At 47.8% G+C, this 27,870-nt stretch overlaps 1 protein-coding gene across 2 annotated transcripts in view; it reads left to right on the top strand.

The window, feature by feature from the left end:
* The window catches only part of LOC120405049 (ras-related protein Rab-7L1-like), a 55,295-nt gene that overhangs the window by 24,167 nt on the left and 3,258 nt on the right, over positions 1–27,870 (top strand). The window contains exons 5-14 of one of the 2 annotated variants that reach the window (XM_039538240.1): positions 180–324; positions 407–553; positions 1,233–1,380; positions 2,448–2,527; positions 3,442–3,576; positions 4,809–4,957; positions 7,536–7,584; positions 20,658–20,729; positions 23,388–23,569; positions 26,418–26,539. In XM_039538240.1, the coding sequence (XP_039394174.1) occupies positions 180–324; positions 407–553; positions 1,233–1,380; positions 2,448–2,527; positions 3,442–3,576; positions 4,809–4,957; positions 7,536–7,584; positions 20,658–20,729; positions 23,388–23,569; positions 26,418–26,539 (1,229 nt within the window). Of the gene's footprint in view, positions 1–179; positions 325–406; positions 554–1,232; positions 1,381–2,447; positions 2,528–3,441; positions 3,577–4,808; positions 4,958–7,535; positions 7,585–15,188; positions 16,071–20,657; positions 20,730–23,387; positions 23,570–26,417; positions 26,540–27,870 lie in introns of those variants that run through there. The other variant, XM_039538241.1, reaches the window with a different exon arrangement.

Genomic DNA, 27,870 nt, shown 5'->3' with positions numbered 1-27,870 from the left:
TGCTGAGTGTCTGGTGGAAAAGCAAATGGTGACTTCTTGTGCCGCAATTAATCCTTCCTAAAAGTTTCCCCCACTGGTATATTGCGGTCTCTTCCTCCTCCCAGCTAATCCAGGTGGAAGTGGGACTGGTTTCTCTCTCTTCCCAACCCGTGTCTGGTTTAACTCCTTGTGTGTGCTAGGTTCAAGCTACAGTGGTTGGTTTCCTGGCTTCGATTGCTGCCGTGATATTTGGCTGGATCCCAGATGGGCACTTCAGCATTGGCCACGCCATCCTGCTCTGTGCCAGTAGCGTTGCCACGGCCTTCATAGCTTCACTCGTGCTGGGTAAGCCTAAACCCTCGGTCACGCTCGCTCAGTCTGAGCAGCGGTGCCCTTTGGCTCACGCCACTTCTTCCTCTGGGCCTAGGAATGATCATGATCGGAGTCATCGTTGGATCCAGAAAGATAGGGATCAACCCGGATAACGTGGCCACGCCCATTGCTGCCAGCCTGGGGGACCTCATCACCTTGGCGCTGCTTTCAGGGATCAGCTGGGGCCTCTACATAGAGCTGGGTGAGACGTGAGAGATGCATATCCCCTCCTAACGTGCGCTGCAGCATTTCCCTGGCATCTTGCCCTCCATTCCAGCTACTTAATGCCTGATCTTGAGGCTGCCTCTCTAAGGCATATTCAGAGATGACTGGGGCCCGGTGGGGGGCGGGAGGGGAGGGGTTGAGAAACAGTAATGTAAAGGATCTTCATAGACCACACAGGTGTGGAGAGGCTTGGGGGTGCTCTGGGTGCACCCTACTGTCAGACAGGCAAGGGGTGCTTTTTGGCAACTGCCAGAAGCTAGAAAGCATCCTTGGCGTAAGGCCTGGGAGGGTCCCTAGTAGCAGAGCTGTGGCTTTCTCCTTGGCTGGGACATGTCTTCAACGACGTTCCAAGGAGAGGGCAGGCGTGGCTGCTAGGTTTCGCCCAGCAGGTGAAGGCTGGACGGGGTGAGAGGCTGGAAACCGGGCTTTTCCTAGAGGGCACGTCGTCAGCAGCGGTAAGAGCTGATCCAGAGAGGGCAGCCTTGACAATAGCATACCTCCTGAAGATGGGGTGGCCATGGCTGGCTCTTGCAGACTCCCAGGGCCTGAAGTCAGAGGGGAAATGGGACCAGGTCTGCTCTCCAACACTGCTGTTGAGTAGTAACCCCATGGCATGCTGGCGGGAGGACTCGTTGACCTGTTGCTTCTCTTTTCAGAGGACAAAGCGTACGTGAATCCTTTGGTGTGTGCCTTCTTCATAGCCCTGCTACCGCTCTGGATCATCATTGCCAAGAGGAATCCAGTAACCCGGGAGGTGCTGTACTCTGGGTGGGAGCCAGTCATCATTGCCATGGCTATTAGCAGGTAGGAAGGCATGAAATTACTGTTTTGCCCCAGCCCTGCCAGAAAGGGACACCCTGGCTTCCCTTCAGGCGCTTGCCCGAATGGTGCACGCTGTGCATAAGAAATGGAGATGGTGGAACCGAACTCCTTCAAATGTTAAAGTTCAGATCTACAGCCCAGGCCCCTCTCTAGGACTAGAGCAACAATGGCACATCCCTCCAGCATAAGTGGGCTAATTCTGCTCCTAAACCTGTGGAACTGTTGGAGGAGAGCTGAGGCAGGATTTCACCCGCTGTATGTCAAACAGATTTGAACGTGCACCAAACAAGTATCTCCTAAAACAGGGCCCTCAAGTACCTGTCTGTTTGCTGTCATCTTAGCATCTAAGGGTCCCACCTGGGATTAGGGCCACACTAAGCTGGGCACTTTACACCCATAATGAGCCAGTCCCTGTCCCAAAGAGTGGGGGGAAGAAAGTATTGTTATCCCTGTTCTACAGGGGGGGAGCTGAGAGAGATCTAGTGACTTGCCCACAATCACAGAGAGAGTGCGGCACAGCCAGAAATTTAACCCAGACCTCCTGAGTCCAAGGCTAGCGCCTTCACCACGAGAGCCGTCTCTGGGAAGTGACTGCGCAGACGGGTTTGTTACAACAAAAGGCTCTTTCTGCACTAGGTACACAAGGATTTACAATCTCTGTTCCTATTGTCTGACTGAAACGTACAAACCAGCTGGTGTGATGTGTGCCAAAATGCAACTTGCATCCTGGGAAAGCACCCCCTACCTGACTCTGCGGCTCCTGCCAAAACTGTCTTTTACTGTGACACACTAGTAACCCTTTTCCCTCGAGGCTCTGATATTATGCACCAGCTTTAAGAGGCCTCAGTCCATGTGCAACTGCTGCCATTGTGTAAATGGGTATTGATGCCTGTGAAGTGTGCACAGTTGCAGTAACCTGCCTCACAAACAGTGGGCACTGCTTCTCATGCCTACATAAGTATGACCATCATAATTGCTTGGGAGTCTCTGGATGTTCTGAGTGGTCATTTTCTCTTGGGCATCAAGTCCTTCAATGTCTTCCCTTGCAGTGTTGGAGGGTTAATATTGGACAAAACTGTGTCGGATCCAAACTTTGCAGGGATAGCTGTCTTTACGCCGGTGATTAATGGTGAGTTCCCTTCTGCTCAGCCAATGAGCCTCTCAGCAGTCCCTGCCAGACCCTGGGTAGAATCTTCAAAAGCGCCCAAGGCCCATTTTCAAAAGTGATTTAGGAGCCTGCATCTGTAGATGCCAGTGGGATTTTGGCTCCTAGGCTTGAGACAGGGTGTTAGAGCAACTCGGCTGCTCCTCCCGGTGATAGATTAACATGAGGGAAGCATCTCAAGTGATCTACCCTTGAGTTGATACTTCAGCAAAGATGCACCTTTGCACGTAGGTGTCTTTGAATATTTTATCCAGTCTGATGCCCCTTCCCTGTTCCTTGAGCTTGGGTCTGAAACTTCTAGTGCCTTAGGCTCCTTTGCTAATAGAACTGTGGGTCTGCTCATTATCTGTATGTTGCACACTTTTTAAAAAATGCTATGAATCTCTTGGGCTTGTGGCAATGAGTTCCGCAGGTTATGCACTATGTTTCAAACAAAATTCTTAGCAGTTTTCAACTTACGGCCCTGACTGGCCCATTGTTTTTGTGCCCCGCGCACTGCACTTAAGGCTCTACAATAATGCAGTTGCAGCAGGGGTCGTAAAGGGGGGTTGTGGAGCAGTGTCCTTTCTCTCTGTCTCTCTGGCTTTTTGCATCCTGCAAAAGTGGAATGTGGGCCAGAAATCCAGTCGTAGGGCTGACAGCTTGATTGTAACTGAAGCAGTTGCAGCTGCTTTCTGACAACACAGCAAAAGAATTCTGCCTGTGAGGAGCAAGAGAGGACTTGTTCACCTGCCGCTCTGACTGTTCCGGAGGCATGAAAAGGGTTGAAGTGCAAAGGTCAATAGAGTTTAACTTGGCTCCTGAAGTCTCAAGGGCACCCAAGTTCTGCGGGGGTTGAGTTACGCACCCGCTCTCACTGCTCCATTTCTGGTCTGCAGGTGTCGGTGGCAACCTGGTGGCTGTCCAGGCTAGTCGCATCTCCACTTACCTCCACATGAGCGGAATCCCTGGCGAGAGCTCAGGGCTGGCCCCACGCAAGTGCCCCACCCCCTGCAGCACATTCTTCAGCTCAGGTATCTGTTCCTTCTACTCAACGCCATGCGCTGGGGCTTTCTGAGCTAGGGGACTTCCAGTTCACTTCACCCGCGTCGTGAAATGGCTTGACGATTAGCTGGCTCAGCTTGCACTGAGGGAGGGGTAACTAAGCAGCAAGGAAGGGAAATGGGAGCTGAGATCTGCTGGGAGGCAGAGAGACCAGGTGCTGGCCTGGCCTTTGCTCTTGCTTACAGAGACAGCGTCAGTGATGTTTTGGTGAGGTGGAGCGTCCCCACTGGGTTAGGAAAAGAAGGCCCCCTTAGTGGCAGGTGTGCCTCTGACTCCCCAGCACTGGAATGACTTCTTCCCCGCCACCTTCTAAACTCTCACCAAGTGCTTTTGGGATGCAGAAGCTCCTAGCCAGTGGCTCGGCTTGGCCTGCCAGTATAACTGAAGCTCCAGAAAAGCTTCCTGTTAATTGAACCTCCATAATGTTTCCATTATTTAGCTGCAGACCCAGACATTTCAAGTGAGGATGGACGTGGCGGGGGGTGGAACGTTGCAGTGGGAATCCTGACTTGCATTTCATGCCGTGCATGTGCTGAGATTTATTCTCTACCATGCCTGGGGCAGCCCGTAGCCTGGGAACGATCTGGGCTGGCCTCTGGGGGCAAGGCAGCCCCCAGAAGAGTGGCCTCGTGCCGCTGAGCCCAGTGCTTTATGGTCTCGGATGTCAGCATTATCTGTTACAATGTGTGTTGGGAGACGTCCGGTGTGGCTGTGCTGGACAGAGGGTTGGAAAAATGAGCCCCAAAAGGGGGCAGGTACAGCTCTTGGGAGCACCAAGCACCTTGCTTTAGTTGCTCTTATGAATTCCCCTTAGTAAATTCGGCCTCCCAGTGAATTACAGAAAGCTGCGTACTGAGCAGCTGCTGAAAGGTGCCACTGCTATGGCCACTGGGATCTGGGTAGAGCCTCTTCGTTTGCCTGTCCCTTTTGACCCTGTCTGTGCTAGGCGCAGAAGTGCGTCATCTCTAACTGATCCCAGTTCGGGTGGGTCTCTAAGCCAGTGTTCAGAGCTCCGGGGCATTTCTGTTACGCTCCTTGCATTTAGCACATAGAGGTATGGATCCAATACGCTGTGGCCAGTGATCGACTAAAACGTAGTCTGCTGATCAGTGGACACATCCATGCTGGAACCCAGGGAGCTGGCTGCAGAGTTCCATTATCTGTTTAAATCCTGAGCGCCATCCTCTTAATTTCCCTCCAGATGTGAATTCCCGTTCTGCCCGTGTGCTCTTTCTTCTGGTGGTTCCTGGGCACTTGGTTTTCCTCTACACCATCAGCTCCATGCAAGGCGGGCACACCACGCTCACCCTGATCTTTGTAGTCTTCTACATGACAGCTGCGCTTCTCCAGGTAAGAGCTGGCTTTGCCTGACCCGTCTCCTCTGCATGAATCGCTGCATGGACTGTGATCCCCGTGCTAGAATAACGGACACAAACGCACCACCTGTAGTAGAAAACTGGCCAACTGCTGCAAAGGGGTCACCTCCCATGCTCCTAAACACAGGGTTTGTCTCATTTAGAGTCGCAGAGAAAACGGTTTCCGCACCAGTTCAGTGGGACCCATTGGCAGCTGCTCCTCAGTGTAGACAGACCTCAGAAGTGGGATGGAGTGAGGCACTTTCTCCTCAGTAAGAGGAATCTGCACGGCACAGAGCTATAAGTACAGATGACATGATTCTTGCACCTGGGACAAATACAAAATATCCCTTTATTATTTGCATTTAGTATAATGCCTGCTAGCCCCAGTCACTGTGCAGGACCCCATTGTGCTAGGTGCTGTATAGCCGCAGCACAAAGACTATCCCTATCCCAGGGAGCTTACACAAAATACCCCTTCCCTTTACTAGAGAGAGAGCATGAAATAGGCATCTCCTGGCCCCGAGCTAGCACTCCTCTTGCATCCCAAATGCCCCTCAGAGAACAGAGAAGTTTGGGATGCGCAGTGTGCTCCTTGCTGTTCCGAACACTGCACTGCACACGTGGCTCTCCCTCGGGAGGGGGCGAGATCAAGCCACATGTGACAGACGCCAGTCACCTCACTTAACGCGTGACTGAGAGGCGTTTGGATACTACGGTGCTGCAGGCGGCCAAAGAACCATTGTAGCTGGAACAGTCAGATGGGGCTGGCTGGTTCAGGGTGCCTCTCTCTATCCTCATCTGTTGTTACATTCCTCCCTACAGCGCCTTCCCTGCAGGGAACCCCTATCTCACAAATGGTTGTCACAGGAGCAGAATTACAATTCCCATAGAACAGAGCAGCGCGTCGTAAACTGAGGCGCTTCTGTCTGCTTCGGCAGCCCTGCGAAGATGAGTGCATTAGACTCCCTTCCGTGCTCAGGGCACTCGTTCTGCTTACCTGCTGCTTTCCGTAGCTTTGCAGCCTACACTTGGCTTTTAAAATCCTCAGGAGCAGGATCTCGCTTCCTTGGCTGGAAAGAGCCATGAGCCCCTAGTGGGGCTGTAGTGGTGTTCAAATGGCTTGGCAGAGAAAACAGGATGTGACGTGTGCAGTGTCTCCCGTCACTCGCAGGGCTCTTCCTCCCTTCCCTGGGCCTTTCCCACACACGCGAAATCTGGCTGGGCTGCCAGCACTGGGCTCCCATGCTCCTAACCGATTCTGTGTAAAATAACGATCAGTGCTTGAGGTGAGGAGTGTGCACTCAGGGATGTAAGGGGGGATTTTTGGCACTTCAGGGAACTCAGGCAGCCAGTATGTCCCTCTCCTCCTACACAGGCAGACAGAGGGGAGACTGTGGCCAAGGAGTTATCCTACTAAACACAGCCACCTCCTGGTGCTTGTGGAAGTTGTTGCTGGTTTTAGCATCCCCCTAAAATCAACAACTGAGCTGAGCTCCAGGAAATGAGTCAGAGCATCCACAAGAAAGAGAAACAGCGCGCGCTAGACAAGGCTGCTAGTCTGTCGCGAGCCCCTGCTGTGTGCTGGACACGTGAAGGGAAGTCCATTAGCAACCACTTTCTAAAATCTCTGGTGCTCTTCCCCCTGCAGAGAGTGAGGTGCATTGTGGGAAGCTACAGGCCTGTGAGCAGAGTGGGGGCTCATGGGTAATTAAATGGATTGTAGTGAAGGAGGAAGCCTTGGCCTAATCCTTCCAGCCCTCACTCTGGTCACAAGTTGATGGCTTTAAATGTCTGTACCTGATCTGCTGGATGCATTTGTGAGCATTTCTCCTGCTTAGGACTCAGTGTGAACCACTGACTTGGGATACCCTCAGTGTTGTCCTAGAGCAAAGGTGAGAACATGACCATCATGTCACTGCTCGGAGATGCTCTCCTGCCCCCAGGAAGCCAGGATTGTGCTGCTCCAACTCTGCTCCCCTTTCACTGGGCTTTCTGCTTACCTCTGAGGCACCCTGGTGTGAACTGTGGATTGTATCCTGCCTCTACTTCCCTGGCTCTGTGTCCACTTGCTCCTCTCTCTTTTTGGTTAGAGTTGTGACCTGAGCTGCAAAACTTGGATCTGGGTCAGAGCCTCCTCATTTTGGAGGCTTTCAGCCCACATGCAGTGAATTCTCTCGGACACCTAAAATAAACTAATGGTGATGCATTGGGCATAGAGCAGTAAGGGGAGATTTTCAAAGGCACATAGGGGAATTAAAAACCCAGCTCGCATCTTCTTGTGCCCCCTAAATGCTCACTTGCAGGCATGCCCCTCTCCGCCCACAATCTGAAATGTACCCACCATCAAATCTTTGGTTTTCCCTTACTTGAGGATGTTCCTCTTAACAACAAGCCCCATCTCTTACTTCTCTGAGCTATTCCTTAGGCTTGAATGGGATTAATAGGGGCTAGCACTTCGATCAGGCTGAATTGCAAGTGCCTGATCGAAAAGCTTTGTCCTGGGGGAAGAAAGGGCCGTGAAAGTCTGGATTAGTAGCTAATATGGCTCTTTCCTCTTGTCTGTTTTCCAGGTTCTCATTCTACTCTACATTGCCGACTGGATGGTGCATTGGATGTGGGGTAGGGGTCTGGATCCTGACAACTTTTCCATCCCTTACTTGACGGCACTGGGTGACCTGCTTGGGACAGGTCTCTTGGCTCTCAGTTTCCACATTCTCTGGCTCATCGGTGACCGGGACACGGACGTGGGAGACTAGCTCCCCCCATCATCCCCTTCTTTCCTCCTTCCCGTCCTTCTGTCTCTCTTGGGACTTCAGCTTTGATCCTGGATTCTCATTATTTTCAATGGGAATTTTATGTGCTTTATATTTCAAGCCCAGTTTGTACAGAAAAATCTAGTTTTAGGAAGGACAAAAAAAAAAGTGTAAGAGACAATCACCAAGTGCAATTTTATAGCAGTAGCATCTGAACCAAGGTTCTATTGGAAATGTTGATTGAGTAGTCGGATCATAAAGGAAACCCGCACCCCTCTCTAGAGGTGAAGGGTCACTCCTTTGGTTCATAAGCATTCAATGTTCAAGATACGATTCAGGCACCTCCCAGGAGGGAACACCCTATAAACTAGGATCTGGAACATCCCCAGATCCTCCCCCAAAGCCCCACGTTATGCCTGGATTCTAAATCAAAGAAGATTCTGATTAGAGAACTAGCTTGAGTGTGCCAGAAAGAACCCTTTTGGACATCCACTCCCACCCCCAGATGCTTATAAGGAACGTTCACCTGGTTTACTTGAGGCTTTAAAACATAACCGTAAAGTTGCTGGATTTTTAATTGTATGTAGGGCTTTAGTTTTCCCCTTTAAAAAAAAAAAAAAAAGTCTGAAATGCATTCCTCGTTCCAGAACACACACCCTGCACTCTTGTAGTGGCTCTTATTTTCTGATACTGGGTCAGCTTCTCTGTCTCTCCCACAAGCTCCTTAAAACAATGCTGTTTTTCTCCTTTTTGGCTTTTCCCAGAGAGCTGGGTATTACGTTCAACAAGTGTGAAGTGATACTCGATGTGTTGTGTAGATTTTGACCTTGTTCGATCCTAAGTGAGGCTCAGTTTCAGGGGGTGATGGTTGCTGCTCAATATATTGGCACTCTACCACAGCCACATAAGTATGGCCGTCTTGACTCTCTTGGGAGGGAGTGGTTTGCTTGGAAGACCACCCCACCTTGCCCTTACCGTGGGCCAAGCAAGACCGCAACAGCCCGGCCAAGTGTATCTGTCATGACCAGCAATAGACTCATGCTGCAAAATTCCAGTCTGGAACTGGCTCAGAGCTTTCCCTGCAGTTCAGAGCTAGAGACCTGGTTTAAGGCCAGGCATGTTGACAGATTTGAAACTAAAAGGGGAGTTCCATCATGGACTGCCAAAAAATACAGGAACCTATATAGATGTCTAAACCAAACCACATTTAGTTTCTTGCGTGCCAAAAAGATAAGATCTGAGGGACCACTGTCTAAAGGTACTTGTAGAAGAATCGTTTCCTGTTTCACATTGAGGGATGCCTCTTTTTTATGGTCTTAACTGTACAGGGTATTTGGGAGACCTGGCTTAAATAAAGACTGCCTTAAATCACAGAATTGCAGTTCTTAATAGAGTGCTGTCTCGCAGACCCTGCGCTAGTAGGGAGTGTGTTTCCAGAGGGCTTTCATTCCTAGGTTAGAAAGCCTCGGAACTGCTCTCTTCAAATGTCACTTGTGATTGTAGCTCTGAAATTCACATCTCTTCACCCCAGCGACTTCTCACGAATCTAACTTGTCCAGGGCGTCTGTCGAAATTTTGCTGCACTGAAGTCTCAATTTCTTGGAGACCACCTCCTGCACCTCAACGTTAACAGATGCAAAAAACTGTTCACTTGCTTCCATGCCCAGTATTGAGGGATACATTTGAGATTTCCCTTCCCTAACACTTAAGCTTTTAGTAGACCCCTTCCTACTATTTTATATGCCTCTTCAGTTCCCTAAGTAAAGACTTGTGCCAGTGAAAGAGACAAACCCTCCATGGTCTCAGCTGAAAAACTGAGGGAGAAAGAGGTGATTGTTTTAAGAGCCATAGTTCTACTTGGGTGAGGTACCTAAATTTTTACCAGGTTGAGGGAAGGGAGGATGGGCAGGGAGAGTAAGAACTTAATTTATATTTAAATTTTAAAAAGCTTTGAAGGACAACTTTTTTTTTTTCTCCTCCCCCTTCACCAGTTGAACATGAATGCATGTGTACTTTAGATCTGGCTGCAAATGAAGAGAATATTGGGTTCCTCTTTGTATGAAAATTAAAAAAGACTGTCTTAAATATTTATAGTTGATATAACTGAATTGACAAATGTCAACTTAACTGATTTTAAATTATATTTGGTAAAATAAAGATGGCATTTATTTATGTGGATTGTGGCCTACTTTTTTCCTTCAAGTCATCATTTCTGAACACTGCTCACCCTGTCCATTAGTTGAAAACTGATTTTGTTCACACTGCTACATCAGGGTAGAATTAGTATCTTCAGTGGAGATATTTACACTTTTCTGTAAACAGGAAGTGAGAGAGAAATCTAGTTCATAGGCTATTGCTAGCCAAGGTTACAGGTTTGATGCTGACACGTACAATCTTGTCTGATAAGGAATTGGCCATTGAATAACACTAGTATATGCTCTCTTTCAGCATAAAACTAGAATAGATCGCCTTTGGTATGAATTGGTTGTGAGGCAAATTAGTGCAGTTGTGGAAAAGCAGCTCAATCACCGAGAAAGCGCCCTCCAGAGCGATATAAGCTTCGTGTGCCGGATTGGGCACAGACAAAATCCCTAAAAGTTGGGAAAAGGGAAATGTAAGATTAATATTGAGGAAGATTTCCTCTGCGTGGGAGACTTTTTAGAGTGGTGTAGTCTCCCAAGTGAAGTGGTGGGAACCCCATTGTCTGAGGCACTTAAAACCAGACTCCACCCTAGAAAATTCAGGGAACATCTTTGTGTTGGTAGAGAACTGAACTGGATGGTCCAGTCTTAACACTTCATTCTATGAGAGTTTCCAAAGAGACTGAATCACAAACTGGGCTATGCTCCTTTACTTTGACAAGAGTATTGGGAATTTAACATTAAATACTTCATGTGTGCTGTAGCCTAACCATGTAAAAGTCCTTAGTGTGATACAAGGCTTCCCTGCAGCACTGGCTCAGCTGAGGAGAGGAAAGGCGAGGTTACAGATAGATGACTTGGATCTGCAGGCTAGCAGAGGGAGGACTGGGAAAATTCTATTGCAGTTTCTATAGAGGATCCCAAAGAATTGACACCATTACTTCACATTCAGCTACCACAGGGCTGAAGGAAGACACCAAACCAGCACACATAGGGCATTTTGGGCTGCCAGGACAGGCCCCTACTCTTACAGATCATGCCAAGCTGCTCTCTAATAGTTACGTAATGCAAACAGAGGCCGGCTGAAAGTCGCCCACAGGACTAGATCCTACAAGCTGAGGATGTCCTTGAGGAAGGGAGCTGCCTGGCCCCTGCTGGAGCAAGGTCCCAGACAGTCAACAGTCTGGATCCCTACCCCTATTTCGGAAGGGAGAAGCATGCAGCTGTCCCTGCTTGCATCGGAGAGAGACATAACTGGTTGAAATAGTTCCATCTTTTAAATAGAAATGGCTTTTCAACAAAATGGGAACTTTTATAACACACACAAAAAACACTTTTTAACATTGTGGAGGGGTTGTTGAAAAAAAAAATGTGGGTGAAGGGAGTGTATGTGCAAGACAGCTTGCCAGTCAGCTTTAAGGATAACCTTTTGATTCAAGCATTATAAACTTGAACAAGGAAGCGCTGGCAGCTTAGCCACTTGGCTAGGCCTGTGGCAGGGTCACCGAGTGGACAGCCAGGAAGCTGATGTCTATTCTCAGTGGATTTCAAAAGGCAGGAGTTCACGCGGTTGGTCAAAGGTTGCTCTCTTGTCCTTGTTTATGCTAAGGGGTTTGCATGAGTGGCTTATTCATGTGGCACATCTGGCTTAATAATTGATTTGGAACATGGTACATTGTCTGAATTAATAACATCTTGCCTAGTACATTGTGCTTTAATGTATGTCAAGTCCAGCAGCCACTTGATTAAAGATCTTTCTCTGAGCTCATCTTGGCTCTCACTAAAGCTCTCTAGCAACTCAGAGTTGTAACAATCAATGGAATATATGTAAAAATTTGTATGCACAGCAAGCCACACGTGTCCCATGATTGCAGCCTACCAGCCTCTACCCATCCCAGCCATTGCGCTGCGTTCAGATGGCTTCCTGTAAATTCAGCGTGAGTTCTAGACGGAGAATGCTGTTGTTTTTTCAGCCACATGATGTGGCGTCAGAACCCTCTGCTGTTTTTGTAATCACAATCTCTGATGGCAGGGCATCTCTATTAACATGTATCTCCTCTTCTCCCGTAATCTGTTTGTCAAGGTCTATGCCAGCTAAGGACACTTGGGCCCATGCACAGTGAATGCTAAGCAACCTCCCAGACCTGCTGGTACTGGAGCCCACAACCAGTGCTGCGTTCCTTACAGCTGCAGCCTTTTTTTTTTTTTTTTTTTAAAGACCATGGACCATTTCTTATCCTGTATGGATGTGCTTTTTGACTGCTCGTCTGAGCAAGGGTCGCCTTGTGTTTTCTGAAACCAACCCAAGCGGTCTCACTGCATTAAGGACAAGTGAAAAACAGTGAGACTTCATTTACTCCCAAAGTCTCTCTTGTCTGAATCTATATCATGCTGCATAACTTGCCATTCTTGAGTTCTGATTCTCCAGTGTGTGTGTGTGTGTGTGTGACAGAGAGAGAGAAATGTATAAATTTTACAGAAAAAGCAGAAGCAGGCATTTGCAGGTGAGAAGTAACTTTTGTTTTGCAAAGTCCCCTTTAATTGGAAGTACCCATCACTCTGCTTCCTCTAACTAACAGCCCACTATGAATAAAAACCAAATAGGTCTCTTGCCACTGTCTATTTATTCACTGGAATCTGTGAGAAGATTTCTTAATGGCTGTTTTTGCAGACAGAACCTTGCTTTTGGTCCTTTATGCCAACCCTGAGTGTTCAAAAATCTTGGATGAAATCCTGCCTTTGAGTCAGACTCTCTTAAAAATCATGAGATTTTTTTTCCTAATGTTGAGCTATTTTTATTTGCCTTCTCGTTTTTCAGCCATTAGGGCATTTTCTAATTTTTCTATACAACTGCAAGGGCTACAACTTAAATTTCTTTTTTTTTTTTTTAAGTGAGATCCTGTGATCGCAAGACTCCAGAAGCTGGGGCCAGATATCACAAAAGCTGGCGTTACTGCAAGCTGCTTATATCTTGCTCATGCCCACTGGTCTTACTCTCCTCTGTGTTGTTCCTAGTGAATTTAACATTAGAACAGGTGGTCTGATACCTGATTGGAAGCTGGACTGAGCGAGGCCTGAGACATCGGAGCAAAACCTACAAATTTGCTAGGTTCTTTCTTTCGACAAAATTTTAACAAATCAAAATTCCTTTTATCCTTGACCCAGATTCTAGGAGAACTTTTTTCATGATTATTTCTTCAATCCACCCTTTGTGTTTAATCATTATTTAACATTTAGAGTGCGATAGTGTCTACCGGTCTCAACCATGGGAATACCTCACTGTGTAATAGAAACATACAGTGAAAACAGGGCCGGCTTTAGGAAGTGCAGGGCCCAATTTGAACAGTTTGGATGACTTAAAAAAAACAACAGGTGGGGCTTGTACTCACCGGGCGGTGCTCCGAGTCTGTGGCGGCATTTCGGCAGCAGGTCCTTCACTCGCTCCAGGTCTTTGGTGGCACAGAAGGACCCGCCGCCAGAGGGCCTGCCGCCAAAGACCCAGAGCAAGTGAAGTACCCGCCGTCGAAGTGCCGCCGAAGACCTGGGGCGCAGCCGGGTGAGTAAAAATTAAGAAGGCTCCTCTAGCCAGGGAAGGGATTCTCACTGGGCGCAGGGCCCTCTTAGGCACGGGGCCCGATTCAGGAGAATTGGTGGAATAGGCCTAAAGCCGGCCCTGAAAACAGTCCCTGCTCCAAACAGCGTACAAGTGCAGTTTATACTTAATCTTAACTAATGCTGAAATTCCTGGTCTGTGCCCAGTTGAGACTTTGTACCCAGGATCAAATGCAGTTCCTCCTGCTTTAAATGCACAAGCCCTTACCACCTGAGCTGAAGGAGAATCTCCATTAGCTCTTAGCATTATAGGGCCTATGACTGCATTCTACACAGCATAAGGGCCGTGGCAGCAGTTCATTACAATATGTGCTTACATAGTATCTTTCTTCTGACAATTTCCATATCTTTTGTAGCTCTTAATTAAACCGCACTTCATCCCTTTGAAGTCAGTAAGCAATGTGCTTATTGAACGCTGTCTGTGTACTCAGGTGCATACACTCATAGAAGTTGTTATGTCTTTGAAGAACTCACAGTATTTACAGCCAACTGGATATGGCAAATACAATTCAGATGTGATACATGGGCTGAAGATATTTCATAGGAGCGCATTAATTAATAGAAATTATTGGAAAATATGGGAAAGAAACTGGGAAAATATCTACCTTTTTTGGTCAAAATTTGAACCAAACATTTTTTCATCAAAATTCAGAAAATGTTGACCACATACCAAATTGGAAGAGAAGCTGGGTGAATTATTTGTGACTTTGGAGGTGTGTGTGTGTGGGGGGGTGATACATTCATCCTTTTTTATATTTGAAATTTCAATGATAAAAAAGTTGAAAAATCAAAGTTTTTAAAATGTCAGTAATTGAAATAAAAAAATTCATTGGTGGGGTGGCGGTCCATGACCATGCCTTTGTGGAATAAATGAGTTTCAGCAAGGAAAGGGAAGTCACACAAAGGACTTGAATAAAAAAGTCATTAAGCAACAATCAATACCTATTAGATAGACCTTTTCATCAGTAGCTCTCAAAGTACTTTACAAAGGTGGTCAGTGTCATTATCCCCTTTTTACAGACTGGAAAACTGAGGCACGGGGTGGGGAAGTGGCTTGTCCAAGGGCACTCAGCTGGCCAGTCAGGCAAAAGAATGCAGGAATCCTGAGTCCATCCCACGCACTATCCCCTAGGCTGCACCAAGGGAGTCATAGAGGTGAGATTAGATCCCATGTAGGGTGACCAGATGTCCCAATTTTATAGGGACAGTCCTGATTTTTGGGACTTTTTCTTATATAGGCTCCTATTACCACCCCCCCTCCCTATTTTTCACACTTGCTGTCTGGTCACCCTAATCCCATGAGTCTTGGCCCCCCCACTGCTCTACCTATAGGCTACACTGCCTCTCCGAGATGGAACTAGAACCCAGGAGTCCTGGCTCTCAGTCTGCAAAGTTTACTTCTGCACCACACACAGTGCTGGGTAAATGGCCTAAATGTAATCCTGTGTAGGGGCCGCTCTTTTACTAAAAAAAGGGCACTGATCCAACAGTAGAGAGAGAGGGAGAAGCAGCTTTACAAAAAGCACAGCGTGTCCCTTTAAGAATAGAGAGCAGTCACGCTTCTCCTCCCTACAGACTACACTTCCCACCAGCCCCTGCGCCCACAGACTCCCCTCTCTGTCTCACTTTTCCCCGAGGTGCCTGATGGGTAATGCAGTTTTCTGGGTGGGGCGGGGCTAGTGCAGCCACCTGACGTTCTCACATGACAGCAGCTGGCAAAGGGGCTGGCGGCTGCTGAAGGAGGAGCAGCTTCTGCTCTGTCCCACTAGGCGGAAGCAGGGCTCGGTCTTTACCTCCATCCTTCCTAGTAGTAAGCAGAGGAAACAACCATTGCGTAGTGTGGGGAAGCGTCCCCCCAACTTGTGTGATGAGTGTGGCAGGGCTCAGCTCTCCCTCCAGTGCAACTGCATGAAGACTGAAATTCCAGGAAACGTTCTGGGTTTGGCTGTTGATTTATTTTATGTTCTCCTCCTTCATCCTGTGGATAATTCTTCTTTGTGACTAGTTATTTTTTAACTTGCTTTCACTGCAAGCCGAACAGAGGGGCGTGTGTCTGCAAGAGGGAGCAGAAGTTATTAAGAAGCTAGATCTGCCTCTCTGAGTGAGCGGTACAGCGAAGGCCATGCTTGCAGGAGGAAGCAGAAAGTTATGTACTGTAGCTAGGTAATGGTGTGCCCCTCTCTCTAAGTGAAGTGCATTCTGTACAAAACACTGCATTTCCAGGGAAGAGCAGAAAGTTATACAGAAACTAGACCACTCTGTCTGCGTGTGTTGTGCAGAGCAGATTGTGGCTGTGAGAGGGGAAATAAGTATTTACAAACTTTGGCTAGCACATGTGTGTCTACTTCTGTAAGAGTTTTCCACAGGAAAAAGTGGTTTTCGGTTCCCCCATCTTCCTTGGGTTACGTGTGCTCAGATTAGACTAAAGATGCTTGAATAATAAAGAGAGGGTGGTCGTGTTTGCTTGGTACAAAAATGGGGTATAATGACCATATGTTTAAAGTTCTCATTGTTGGAGATGCCACGGTTGGGAAGACGTCGCTGGTCCAGCGATATGCCAACGACAGCTTCAACAAGCACTACAAATCCACCGTGGGAGGTGAGTGATTATCAAAAGATAGCGGCCTGCAGTGATCTATTTGTAAGGGGGAAAATCAGCAAAACTGTCCAATACTCCTTCACTCTGTTCTAAACTATATGTTCAGTGTCTCTAAATGTGGAATATTTTCCTGGCTTGGGATGTATATTTTTCTGTGGATTGCATTGTCATTTGCTAAATTATAATTTTTGTGCACTGCTTTGAAGATTGGAAGCACTATGCCACTGTGGAGTATTATTAAGCTTATTAGAACATGCTGGTTTGTAGTTAGAAGTCCTTTGTGTGACTTCCCTTTCCTTGCTAGGGCTTCCATTGCCTTCCCATCAATAGTGTCTTACTGGGGCAAATTCTGCAGTATATATACAGGCAAACTCCTATTGATGTCAGTGAGAGTTTGACCTGAGCAAGAGCTGCAGAATTTGATTCCCAGAAAGATGGTAGTGGGGAGCAGCTATCCGAAAGGAAGATACCTTGGACATCTTTTACCACTGCATATTTGTCAACAAGGACTTTTGTCAACAGCTGTCTCCATGAGAAGGCAAGGAGTTTTAAAGGATTGTTTTAATGAAGGATTGATGTGTGGAAGGAATTACTATTGGCATAAAGGGAGAAATTAGGATGGTTGCCTCTTAGCACATACTATACGAGTGGACCACTGCGGCCTAATGTTGCTGTGTGCCATTAAATAGCTGTTGTGTTCCATGTTCCACCCCAGAAATGCCAACATTTCAGTGCTGGTTGAAGTAGTTTGTGGTCTACATTTTCAAAAGAGATTTGGGGTGCAAAGAGGCCAGATTTTTAGAGGGTGGATGCCTGGGACTTTCTGAAAAGTAGGTCCTTTTATATTGGGCTCCCAGAATCACTAGTCACTCTTGAAAATGTAGGCCATAATTTATCTTGTGTTTGTTAAGTGCTCTGGGGTCATTTTAAGATGAAAGCTGTTGTATTATTCTTATTTATTGAGGGTCCTTTGCTCACAGGCTGAGATGTGAAAATTGTTTCTCCTATACCCCCCAGCAGTAAAAACCTGAAGTAACTCAATAAAAGGAGCAGTTTTCAGCCTGCAAGTATAATCTTTTGCAGTTCCTGCAGCATCTTACAATTGAGGACTTCATGTTGTTTTACACCTGTTATTTAATTAGCCCCCTGTTGACAGATGGGCTAGTAATTTTTCTGATCCTACAGGAAAGGATCTGGGCAGTCTGACTCTAGCCACTTGAGCACAAACACATCCTGATGAGCTGTAACTCTGAGGTCTCTGATCATTACAAATTGCCCAATGAGAACCTGAAGCCAACTTCTCTTTAAGGCCCTCCCTATGCTGGGAGCACCAGCTATGGTTGGTTATCAGGTATGGGAACTGCTTTGGAATACATTTTCCAAGGTTCCTCTAATCTCCGTGGTCGTCTTGCCTGTGGCGGAAAGGAATATTGTTTAAATGGCCATCCTAGCAGCATTGCAGCTATAAACAAACCTGCTAGCGAATGTATGTTACAACCTCTTAACACTGCTAGGTAACAGTTTGAGGTCCTATCTCCACTGTAAAACCAGCTGTGTTGGAGGACCTGGTGACGGCACCTTAGTCCCATGACATGGTTAATGCTTGGCCTTGGCCTTGTTCCCTATTTTATAACATAGTTGAAGCCACTCTAGCAGAAACTAAATTTCTGTGTGCAATGAAACCATGCTAGTTATGGCCAGGTTGGAAGACCGGTATCAAGAATGGTATCCATACTTTGAACACCTTGTAGCAAACTGGGATAGACAGATAGCTTCCACATAGACAGGATCGCAATAGTCCAGGGGTCGGCAACCTCTGGCACGCAGCTCGGCAGGGTAAGCACGCTGGCAGGCCGTGCCAGTCTGTTTACCTGCCACGTCGGCAGGTTCGGCGGACCGCGGCTCCCACTGGCCGCGGTTCGCCGTCCCAGGCCAATGGGGGCGGCGGGAAGCGCCGCGGGCTGAGGGATGTGCTTGGCCATGGCTTCCTGCCGCCCCCGTTGGCCTGTGATGGCGATCCGCAGCCAGTGGGAGCCGTGATCGGCCGAACCTGTCGACGCAGCAGGTAAGCAGACTGGCACGGCCTGCCAGCGTGCTTACCCTGGTGAGCCGTGTGCCAGAGGTTGCTGACCCCTGCAATAGTCTTTCATCCTGAATTTCTCAGAGGAGAGATTTTGAATGAGCACAAGGTTAGCAGGGTTGGGGAACACAGTTAAGAGTGTTTGACACTTTAAAGGCTAAGCGGGCCCTTGAATTTTTAGTTGTGGTATGATGTGTTAATTAACTCAGTTGTAAAGTCTGGTGTAGCCGCAGCCCAAATATTTGTTCTATAATGCAAATGTCTGTGTCCTGTTTATGCTAGAATTTAAGGCTGTGTTATGTAGCATTGTTAAATCACTACTAAACATTTAAGTATAGACTTTGGGACAAGCGCATCATAACAGAGACTTGCAACACAGTTGACTTTTGCATGCAGGACCTTAATAGTGTGTGGAAACAATCCTGTGTTTGAAAACATCATCCAGCCCAGCTATAAACGCTAACATAGCAGGGTTGAATAACAGGCCAAGTGCAGGAGGCACTAAGGCTCAATCCAAATGGTGTCTGAGTGGGACAGAATAATAGAGGCCAGTGTTGGTGCTTTTCCTCTTTTTCAAAGCACACCCTTACTTTAATCTCTCTGCTGGAGAATCCAAGATGAAGAACTAGGTCAGAGGTTCTCAAACTGGGGGCCTGCACCCCACTGAGACAGTGATGTACAAAGTGCCTGGATTTGGCCTTGCAAAACGTGCACTTACACACAGCTTTGATCATTTGCAGCAGCAGGGGTGATGTATTCTCTCTCTGTCCTCAATCGTTAGAAAATAAATCTCTAGCTTCAGAAAGTTTCAGAACCACTGAATTAGATATTAGCTCAACTGGACAGCCTTCCTTTGGATTGCAGCCCATCTGATTTGTGTCACTCCTGAAAAATGTAGGTCAGGTGTGTGTATTTATGCTCACTGGGCACTTGGGATTGATTTGGTTTGGAGTGCGGAGGTTGTGTGTGAAAGGAAAAACTGCTCCCCAAATAACACATCTGTATTGTTTCAGGCAGCACAAAATGGAGACAAGTAAAAACAAAACAAAAAAATTGGCTAATTTTGTAAATTCTTGTGCATTTATGAAGAACCAACGCTAGATTCTGACAGATGGCAGTGCTTATTTTTAATGTGTTGATACATTTTGCTTTATTTAAAAAATTACTAAACATAGCTGTTTAATTGCCATTTTCTTCCATTTTGATCTAGGATCAATCAGTTTTTAAAAAAGCAAGATTAGCAAGGCTGACTTTTCATTTTAAACTATCCCCATTGTGTATATTGGCCCCTAATCAAAATGATCTGATTAGTCCTGCCTGCCATTGAAACTGTGTATCAAGGGCACAAAATGTGCAATCCAAATACACTTGACTGAAATGAAAAGTAAATCCGGATGACTGGGGGAAGGGGAGGTCTCCTGTAAAGCTCTCTGTGTAATAAGATTACCTGTGTTATTTTTTTAGTTTACATTGTTATTTCTCAAGATCAGGTGCTGGAGAAGGCTTATTTCTTCAGAACTCTCCCTGTGAATTTAATCTTCCTTTGATGATCCCGTTTATTATTTCCTCTACTGTAGCACCTAAGAACCCCAGCCAGGCCGCTGTTGTGCCAGGCACTGTGCAAACTGTGAACAAAAAGGCTCTCTCTGCCCCAAAAGACTCCAGCCACGGTGCTTGCCCAGCATTGCTAGTTTAGCATAAGACTTACAAGTAGGGTTTTGAGTCCCATTCTGCAAATCAAGAGCTTTGGGTGGGATTTTCACAAACCTGAGTGGTGGCCCGAATACTGATCCCATTGAAGTCAGGGCTGGCTTTGGCGGGAGCAGAGTTAGTCCAACAGCGAGCTAATCCCACCTTGCTTTCCTCTTTCCTAAATGACAGCATGACTGCATCTATGCCACAGTTTGGGGTGATATCTTGCACCAGATCAGCTCCAGCAGTGCTAGCAAGTGGGAGTAATAATAATAAGAGAGATACCTATCTCCTAGAACTGGAAGGTCATTGAGTCCAGCCCCCTGCCTTCACTAGCAGGACCAAGAACTGATTTTTTGCCCTAGATTCCCTAAGTGGCCCCCTCAAGGATTGAGCTCACAACCCTGGGTTTAGCAGGCAAATGCTCAAACCACTGAGCTGTCCCTCCCCGCAGTGGGTTATCTAACCCTGCTCAAAGTGGCTATAAACAACATGGCAGTGAAAATCCCAGTGCTTTTTCTATGCTAGTGCTCCTGCTGCAGCCAGTACTGGTGGAGCTGCAATGGCAGGAGACTTCCCACAAAATGCTGATGTAGGCGAAGCTCTAGCCTGCATGATGCAGAGGGAGCAGGGTGGACATGGGGTTGGCTGTACCCAGGGAAAGAGTAAATAATAGCAGGGTTTAGAAGGAGAATTGCCATTGCTAGTAAAGCATCCATCAGTTGTAAAGCAAGATGACTGTAACCAATGATAGAAATGGGTGGGGGAAACGCACAATCCCTGATCAGATTTCTTCTCTCTTTGGGGCCTCACAGTGGATTTTGCTCTGAAGGTGGTGCAGTGGTCAGAGTCCGAGACGGTGCGACTTCAGCTATGGGACATCGCAGGTGAGCTCATACAAGCCTCTGGAGTCAGTAGAGGACAGAGTTTCCAAGTGTCCAGCTTGTTTGACTTTTTTTTCTTCTTCAGCGAAAGACCCTTAAAAAACTCAACGACTTTATTTTGGGTTGGAAAAAACAAAGGTTCTGTTTTGTGGTGTACATCCCCCCCCCACCCCCTATGGTGATTAAACGTTGAATCATGTGGCTAGTCTAGAGAGAACACAGCAGCATGGATTGATAAATTCCACAGCATGCTTTCCACTATTTAAAAGGAACACAGACTGAATGGGGAGAGAGGGAAGGTGATGTGTATCTGGATGGAGCGTTTTTCACCTCTCTAGAACCCCTGTCTGAATACAGCACAGGCTGGTTGCCATGAGTAGAGTGCTGATTCTCCTCGCCCTCAGTGCTAAATCAGGAGAAACTCCCACTGCTATGAGAAAAGAATTGGGCCCTGAAAGTTACCATCTGACAGCTGTTTGGTGGCCTGTGTGAAAAGGGCAGTGGTTTCCTAGAGAATAAGTGTCCATATCAGAGACAGCAATCAAGTGATCATGGAGACCAGGGGCGGCTCTAGGCACCAGCGGGCCAAGCACCCGCTTGGGGCGGCATCCTGGGGGGGGGCATTTGGCTCCTCGCTTGAGCGCCGCCCCCAGCGGCGGTCGGTCCACCGGAGGGGGCGGGCGGACGCGCCGCCGCCATGCGCGGCCGGCGCGGTCTTCCCGGGCTCTTTGAGGCTCCGCCCCGCGCATGCGCGCGCAGTCCGCGCTCCGGCGCTCCCGGGCGCGCCTGCCGCACGCGCAGCCGGCGGGCGGGAAGCAAATGCGCCTCCCGCCTCCCCAGATGCCAGGAGAGAGGAGGAAGAGGGGACCCGAGGAGCGCGGGGGGCGCGGCGCGCAGCGCAGGCGCCCTGCTTGCCCAGCTGCCGCCGCCCCTGATGGAGACAGGATTCCCCTACAGGCCCTGGAGTTGGTGAGTCTGGGTTGGGGTGAGGCACAGTGTCTGGGAGACAGTGGGATGGAGAAAACTTTCATTGCAGCTGCCTCTGTAGAGAACCAGAAGAACTCTGCTTCCAGCTCTATCAAAGCTTAGCAGCAAAAAAGAAAGGAGACAGAGCAGCGTCGAGGGGGGGGGCAGGGTAGGGGGTTGGAGCATGGAATTGTAGGACTGGGTGACTGGTGAAACTCCTAGCTGTGGCTTTATCCTGTTTCAGTATTTCCGGTGTGAGTGTGTCACAGGCATCAATCTAATCATTAAAAAAGGAGAAGTTGTTCCAATTGCAGCAGCATGCAGATGCCAGCTGAAAACCCAAGAGGCCATTTATGGTTTGTGGGACTAATGGCTGCTGCATTGTTGTTTAACCCCCAGCCATGTGCTCAGGGCTGTACAAGACTCTCAGACACTGCCAGTTCCTGCCCTGCTGTGCTTACAGACTAAAAGGCACACAGGGAAAATAGCAGTGGGAGGTAAGTAGAGAATGTATTATTGCTGACCCCTTGCCAGCGTAAGAGCCTGTAAATGCTACCAAACCTACAGTGCTGTGTTGTTACAACACAATCATCATCCACCCCGTGGTATATAAGGGTTGGTCTGTGTAGATTTGACCAAGTCCCATTTCAGTTGTGTTAGTGAAGCATGTAATAGAAATGTCCTGTCTACGGGGTGAGGCACTGTTTAGACACAGACTGTGGCTACCTAGAGGGTTTACAGCGATGCAGCTGCGCTGCTGTCAACTCACTAGTGGAGCCGCTCTAAGCCGGTGGGAGAGCTCTCTCGTTGACTTAATTAATCCACCCCCAATGAGTGGTGGTAGCTATGGTCAGCGGGAGAAGCTCTCCTGCTGACATAGCACAGTCCATGCTAGCACTTAAGTCGGAGTAAATTATATTGTTCAAAGGGTGGCTTATTCAGACCCCTGAGCGACATAAATTATATCGACGTAAATGGTATTGTAGACATAGCTACAGTCGTTTTGGTAGCATAGTAAGGCCCAAAGGGCTTGTTCACCCTGTGGTTAAAACTGTACTGCACAAACTGCGTAGTTACCAGGGTCCTGGCAGTTCCTCTAACTAACATGGATAGGTTATTTTCTGAGAACAGTGTTCATAACATTACAAGATGTATACAGCATGTAGCCTGTAGCACTGTTGTGCTAGCACATATTTCGGAAAAAATCCCTGTGAAGACTGATCGGGGAAAAATGTGACTAGAACCCTCCGAACAGCTGTGTTTAGACCAAGTATTGCTGCTGTTAGCCAGGCTTCACCAGGGATGAGGTCAAGCTGCAGGTGGGAAATGAGATGGGCTTAAATGGCCACAAAAATAACAGTGAGAGGAAAGTGGCTGGAAAACAGAGGCTTGGGAGACATGTGACTTGAGCACATTGGTGGGGGGATGGTGGGTGGTCAGGAACTTCTAAGCTCTAATATGAGCTGTGCTGCTGAATTGCTTGGGCAAGACACTTATCTTCTCTGTGCCTCAATTTCCTCATATCTAAAATGAGGATAGTGGCCCTTCCTCCTTCAGAGGGGTACTTGGAGGCACAGTGTGAGGTGGCCGGCACTAGCTGGCTTTAAGTGGGGCAAATCCTCGGCATGGACCAATCCAAAGAGACGATCTTTAAAAAACATCTTCCCCCTCTTTTCTTCCTCCCCGCCCCTGCAGGGCAGGAACGCTTCACGTCCATGACCCGGCTGTACTACAGAGAGGCATCGGCCTGCATTATCATGTTTGATGTCACTAACTTCAGCACGTTCAGCAACAGCCAGAGGTGGAAGCAGGATTTGGACAGCAAGCTCACGCTGCCAGATGGAAGCCCGGTGCCCTGCTTGCTGCTGGCTAATAAGGTGAGCAAGTCTAGGTGGACCTCCGGTGTATGTGTATTTGGGGAAAGGGGGTTTAAACTGAAGTGAGGAAGATCGCCTTCTCCTTTAGACTTCGTCAGAGCTGTTACGTATCTTGTGGTCTTGCTAATCCCTTCCCTGATCATTCACCTTTTTCTGGCAAGGATCTTGTTAAAATGCTGAGCCAGGACAGTGCTGCTCCTTACATGGTATTAGTTTTACTTAGCTTGTAAAGGTTTGAGGGAAGTGGATCAGTTCAGGAGACCTAGTCGTTCCTTGGCTGGGCAGACATTCGGACAATACTGGCTCCTAGGGTATGTCTGTACTGCCCAGGAAGGTGTGATTATAACATGGGCATTTAATCTAGCTAGTGCAGCTAAGAGTAGCAGTGAAGATGCAGTGGCACGCACGGGCTAGGAACCAGAGTACATATGTACCAGAGTACATACGTAGGGTTCCCAGCTGCCTCGTACTTTGCTAACACCCATCCCACTGTATCTTCTCTACTATTGTTCTCAGTGCAAGCTAAATTAAAGCTAGTATGGGTATACCTGCCTGCACTACAACCACCCCTTCACTTGCAGTGTAGATATATCTCTAGGTTGAAAGTGGCATCATTATTTTTTCTCTGAGAAAAGTGATCCCAGGAACAATTTGGGTACAGGGAAGAGTGAAGAGAAAGTGGGGCCCAGCTGGGAGTCTCTTCAAATTCCTCTCAAACCACTTGTATTTAGGTGGGTGTTAGATAAGCTCGTGAAGTGGAAATCATCCAGACAGATTGGTTAGTTCTGCTTGAGCTTTTTCCCCCCGAAGTGTATGTAGGATCAGCCTCTGCATAGCTAGATTTCCTTCCTCTGGTCTGATTTGTGACTGGCTCCCCTGTTAGCATTTCTCACTTCCACTTTGTTTACAACTTATTTAAAACATTGAGTCAAGTATCAGAGGGGTAGCCGTGTTAGTCTGGATCTGTAAAAGCAGCAAAGAGTCCTGTGGCACCTTATAGACTAACAGACGAATTGGAGCATGAGCTTGCATCCGAAGAAGTGGGTATTCACCCACAAAAGCTCATGCTCCAATACATCTGTTAGTCTATAAGGTGCCACAGGACTCTTTGCTGCTTTTAAAACATTGAGTCTGACATAAGCAGAGTGATTTTTTTTTTTTCTAGCCTGGGCTAAACACTGGAGAATGTGTTCAAGGAGACAATCCTGCATTATCAGGAAGGATAGATTGAATGGGATCTAATAGACCCCCTTCTCCTTGGGGTTTATACTGCCATCCATCACTGCAGTATCTGAGCACCTTCCACACCTGGTTTCCATGATTCTCCTTGTGGAATTGGTGAGTCAGCAAAATGGTTCAGTGAAGATTGGTCAGAAGAGAGGGATTGTTACGTCCTTTTGTGAGCAGATTTTCAGATCGCACCCATGCTGGGGGTTTGAACTGTTTGCAAAACCATCTTGAAAAGCACTTTTAACCAGTCCAGGCTAATACTTAAATATGGTTGGGCTGTCCATTTTGGACGGAGCCATACCATGTTTAGACTGGGCTCTAGCCTCACTTGCCGCTTAGGCTACAATGCGATTTATAAACTGAGCTTAAAAAGGGTCTCGTTGGCCAAGTTCTGTGTTGAAACAGAATTAGTCGGGCTTAATAAAACTCTCTGAGGCTGGTTAGCCAATGTCAGTGCCAGCCTTATGTAGACGGAGCTTTGGCCAATGCCCAATATTCTGAGTTGCTTCCTCATCTTCCACTGGAGTGTGGTTTGCTATGCGCTGTCAGGCGGCTGCCCATGTCTTGCCCCATGGGCAGCACCAGTTCAGATTATTGGCAGGTATCGCTTTCAGAACCGGCAGCAGAGAGCTCTCCCACGGGGGCTCCATCTCTGGAATCTGCTCCCTCTGCTGCGCGATCAGAGCCAGAGCATGGTGGCTTTCAGAGGGTTGCAGAGCTTTTCTGTCCACACAGATCTTTAATTTGCACCAGGTTAGGACGAATCTGTATGGCAGGGCAGGGAACGGGTTCGTATTCAAATGAGGTCACCTATATGGGTGACCTGATACTTCCCTTGCTGAGAGAGATGCCATTTGTGTATTGGTGCACAGGGTCATGTTTCATTGTTCGAATTGCTTGCTGCTTTGTTTGTTTTTTTTTAAATACAAGAGAAATAAATTAAACAATCTTCTGTGGCAACAGGGGTGTCCCTTCTTTGTACTATCAGCTCCGTGGCCCCTTTAAGGTCCAGATTGGTGAGGCTTGTCTAGCTTGAGTGATAAGGTCTAAAATTCAAGATTAGCCAAGAGCTGGTTATCAAAGGCATGATAAAGGGGACAGCATGTTATACAGTCATTCTTCTTCTCACTGGGGACAACACCTCCTCCTGACAGCAGAGTTTAAAGAACGCAGGCTCTGTCTACACTAAGGAAATCTGCACCAGTGTGACTGTGCCAGTGCAAACCCCTAATGGAGATGCACTGCACCTTATTTCTCTATATTAGCATCAGTGTAACTACATAACTGTGGTTAGGTTGATGTGAATTTTCTTGATGTAGACAGAATGTTACGTAGCCTGGATGAGGGAGAACATTTCTCTGCCCCACTGTTTGCAGTCTCACTCTGGAGGGATCCCCAGCACATGCATGCTTGTGCCAGATTACTCTCAAACCAGATAAACATACTGGCAGTTACATCATCCCACTAGGAACCCCTGTCCGATCATGCTCGCAAGTATGGGAAGGGCTGGCACTCCATGATGTCTTAACATGAGCAAGTTGGGATGGGTGAAGGAGGGCTGCTCCTTTTGTTTAAAATAAAACGACTCCTTTTAAGGTGACCAACTCTTGTTTTACAGTGCGACCTTTCCCCATGGGCAGTGACCAGGGAAGAGGTTGATCGGTTCAGCAAAGAGAACGGTTTCTCTGGCTGGACTGAAACATCTGTCAAGGAAAACAAGAATATTAATGAGTCTATGAGGTAGGTATGATGGCTTCTCAGAGTGCCTCTAAAGCAGGAATACTCAGATTGAGGCTCAGAAGCCGCAAGTGGCTCTTTAATGTGTCTCCTGCGGCTCCTTGCTGCACATGATATTAAAACACCATGTGATTTAATTATTAACCAATCAAAGTTATTAACCAATCAGGATGCTTTTACTATGTTATTAACCAACTGTAGTTGATAACATAATACTTGGTCAGTCATTTTGCTCTGAGAATTATATCTATAAAAATATGTTAAAAAATAGTAAGTGAAACAGCGAATTCACACGACTGTGGCTCTTTGGGGTAATGTTGATCGCTAATTTGGCTCCTGAATCACTGAGGTCTGAGAATCACTGCTCTAAAGGGTTAACCTCTTAAGGAACTGAGCACACTGTTGGCATTTACCATAGAGCAGTAATAATGTGCAAGTCAATCTGAAGGGAAACTGCAGCCAGAAAGGTCAGAAGTTATCATGCCCATGTCTAAGCTGTGACAGGTATTGGGAAATACAGGGTTTAACAAAATACAGCAGATATTTTTCATCTGCCGGTCTCTATTGGGAGAATAAGAGTGGGGTGTAAGAGACTGGAGATCTGTTTGTAACATAGTCATCCTTCAGTGGAGTTATCCCAGCAGCAGGGGCAGCTCCAGGCCCCAGCACGCCAAGCGCGTGCTTGGGGCGGCATGCCACCGGGGGCGCTCCGCCGGTCGCTGGAAGGGCGGCAAGAGGCTCCGGTGGACCTCCCGCAGACGTGCCTGCAGAGGGTCCGCTGGTCCCGCGGCTCCGGTGGAGCATCCACAGGCACGCCTGCGGCAGGTCCACCGGAGCCGCGGGACCAGCGGACTCTCCACAGGCACATCTGCGGGAGGACCACCGGAGCTGCGGGACCAGCGACCGGCAGAGCGCCCCCCACGGTGTGCCGCCGTGCTTGGGGCGGCGAAATAGCTAGAGCCGCCCCTGCCCAGCAGAGAACTTGGCCCTTTTACTTTTCCGAGGGTTTATGAAAAAGTGTTGGATTCTCATTCCTGGGCACTGCTCTCTGCTCACATAATGGCTATGGCAGGAACACACAGACTTCCCCATCCAAGCCTGCTGCTGTGCCTTGGTCTGGAACAGGAGGGGCTCACCTCCAGAGGTGGGGAGGGTACTTCAGTCTCGATGGTTCATTCAGTCACTGGCCTCTCTAGTGATGCTGCCAGCATATGAGCCAGCTAGTGTCCCTGATAGTGCTGTTTGTGCTGGGAACGGTTGCCCCCAGGGAATTGGATTAAGAGCTCTAATTTGTATTACCTAGTATTGTCCCTTTAAGTCCACAGCAGCCAGCT

Source organism: Mauremys reevesii, linkage group 4 (genome assembly GCF_016161935.1).
Source record: "Mauremys reevesii isolate NIE-2019 linkage group 4, ASM1616193v1, whole genome shotgun sequence".
NCBI classification, from domain to species: Eukaryota; Metazoa; Chordata; order Testudines; family Geoemydidae; genus Mauremys; species Mauremys reevesii.
This window is presented reverse-complemented; position numbering and strand designations above follow the sequence as displayed.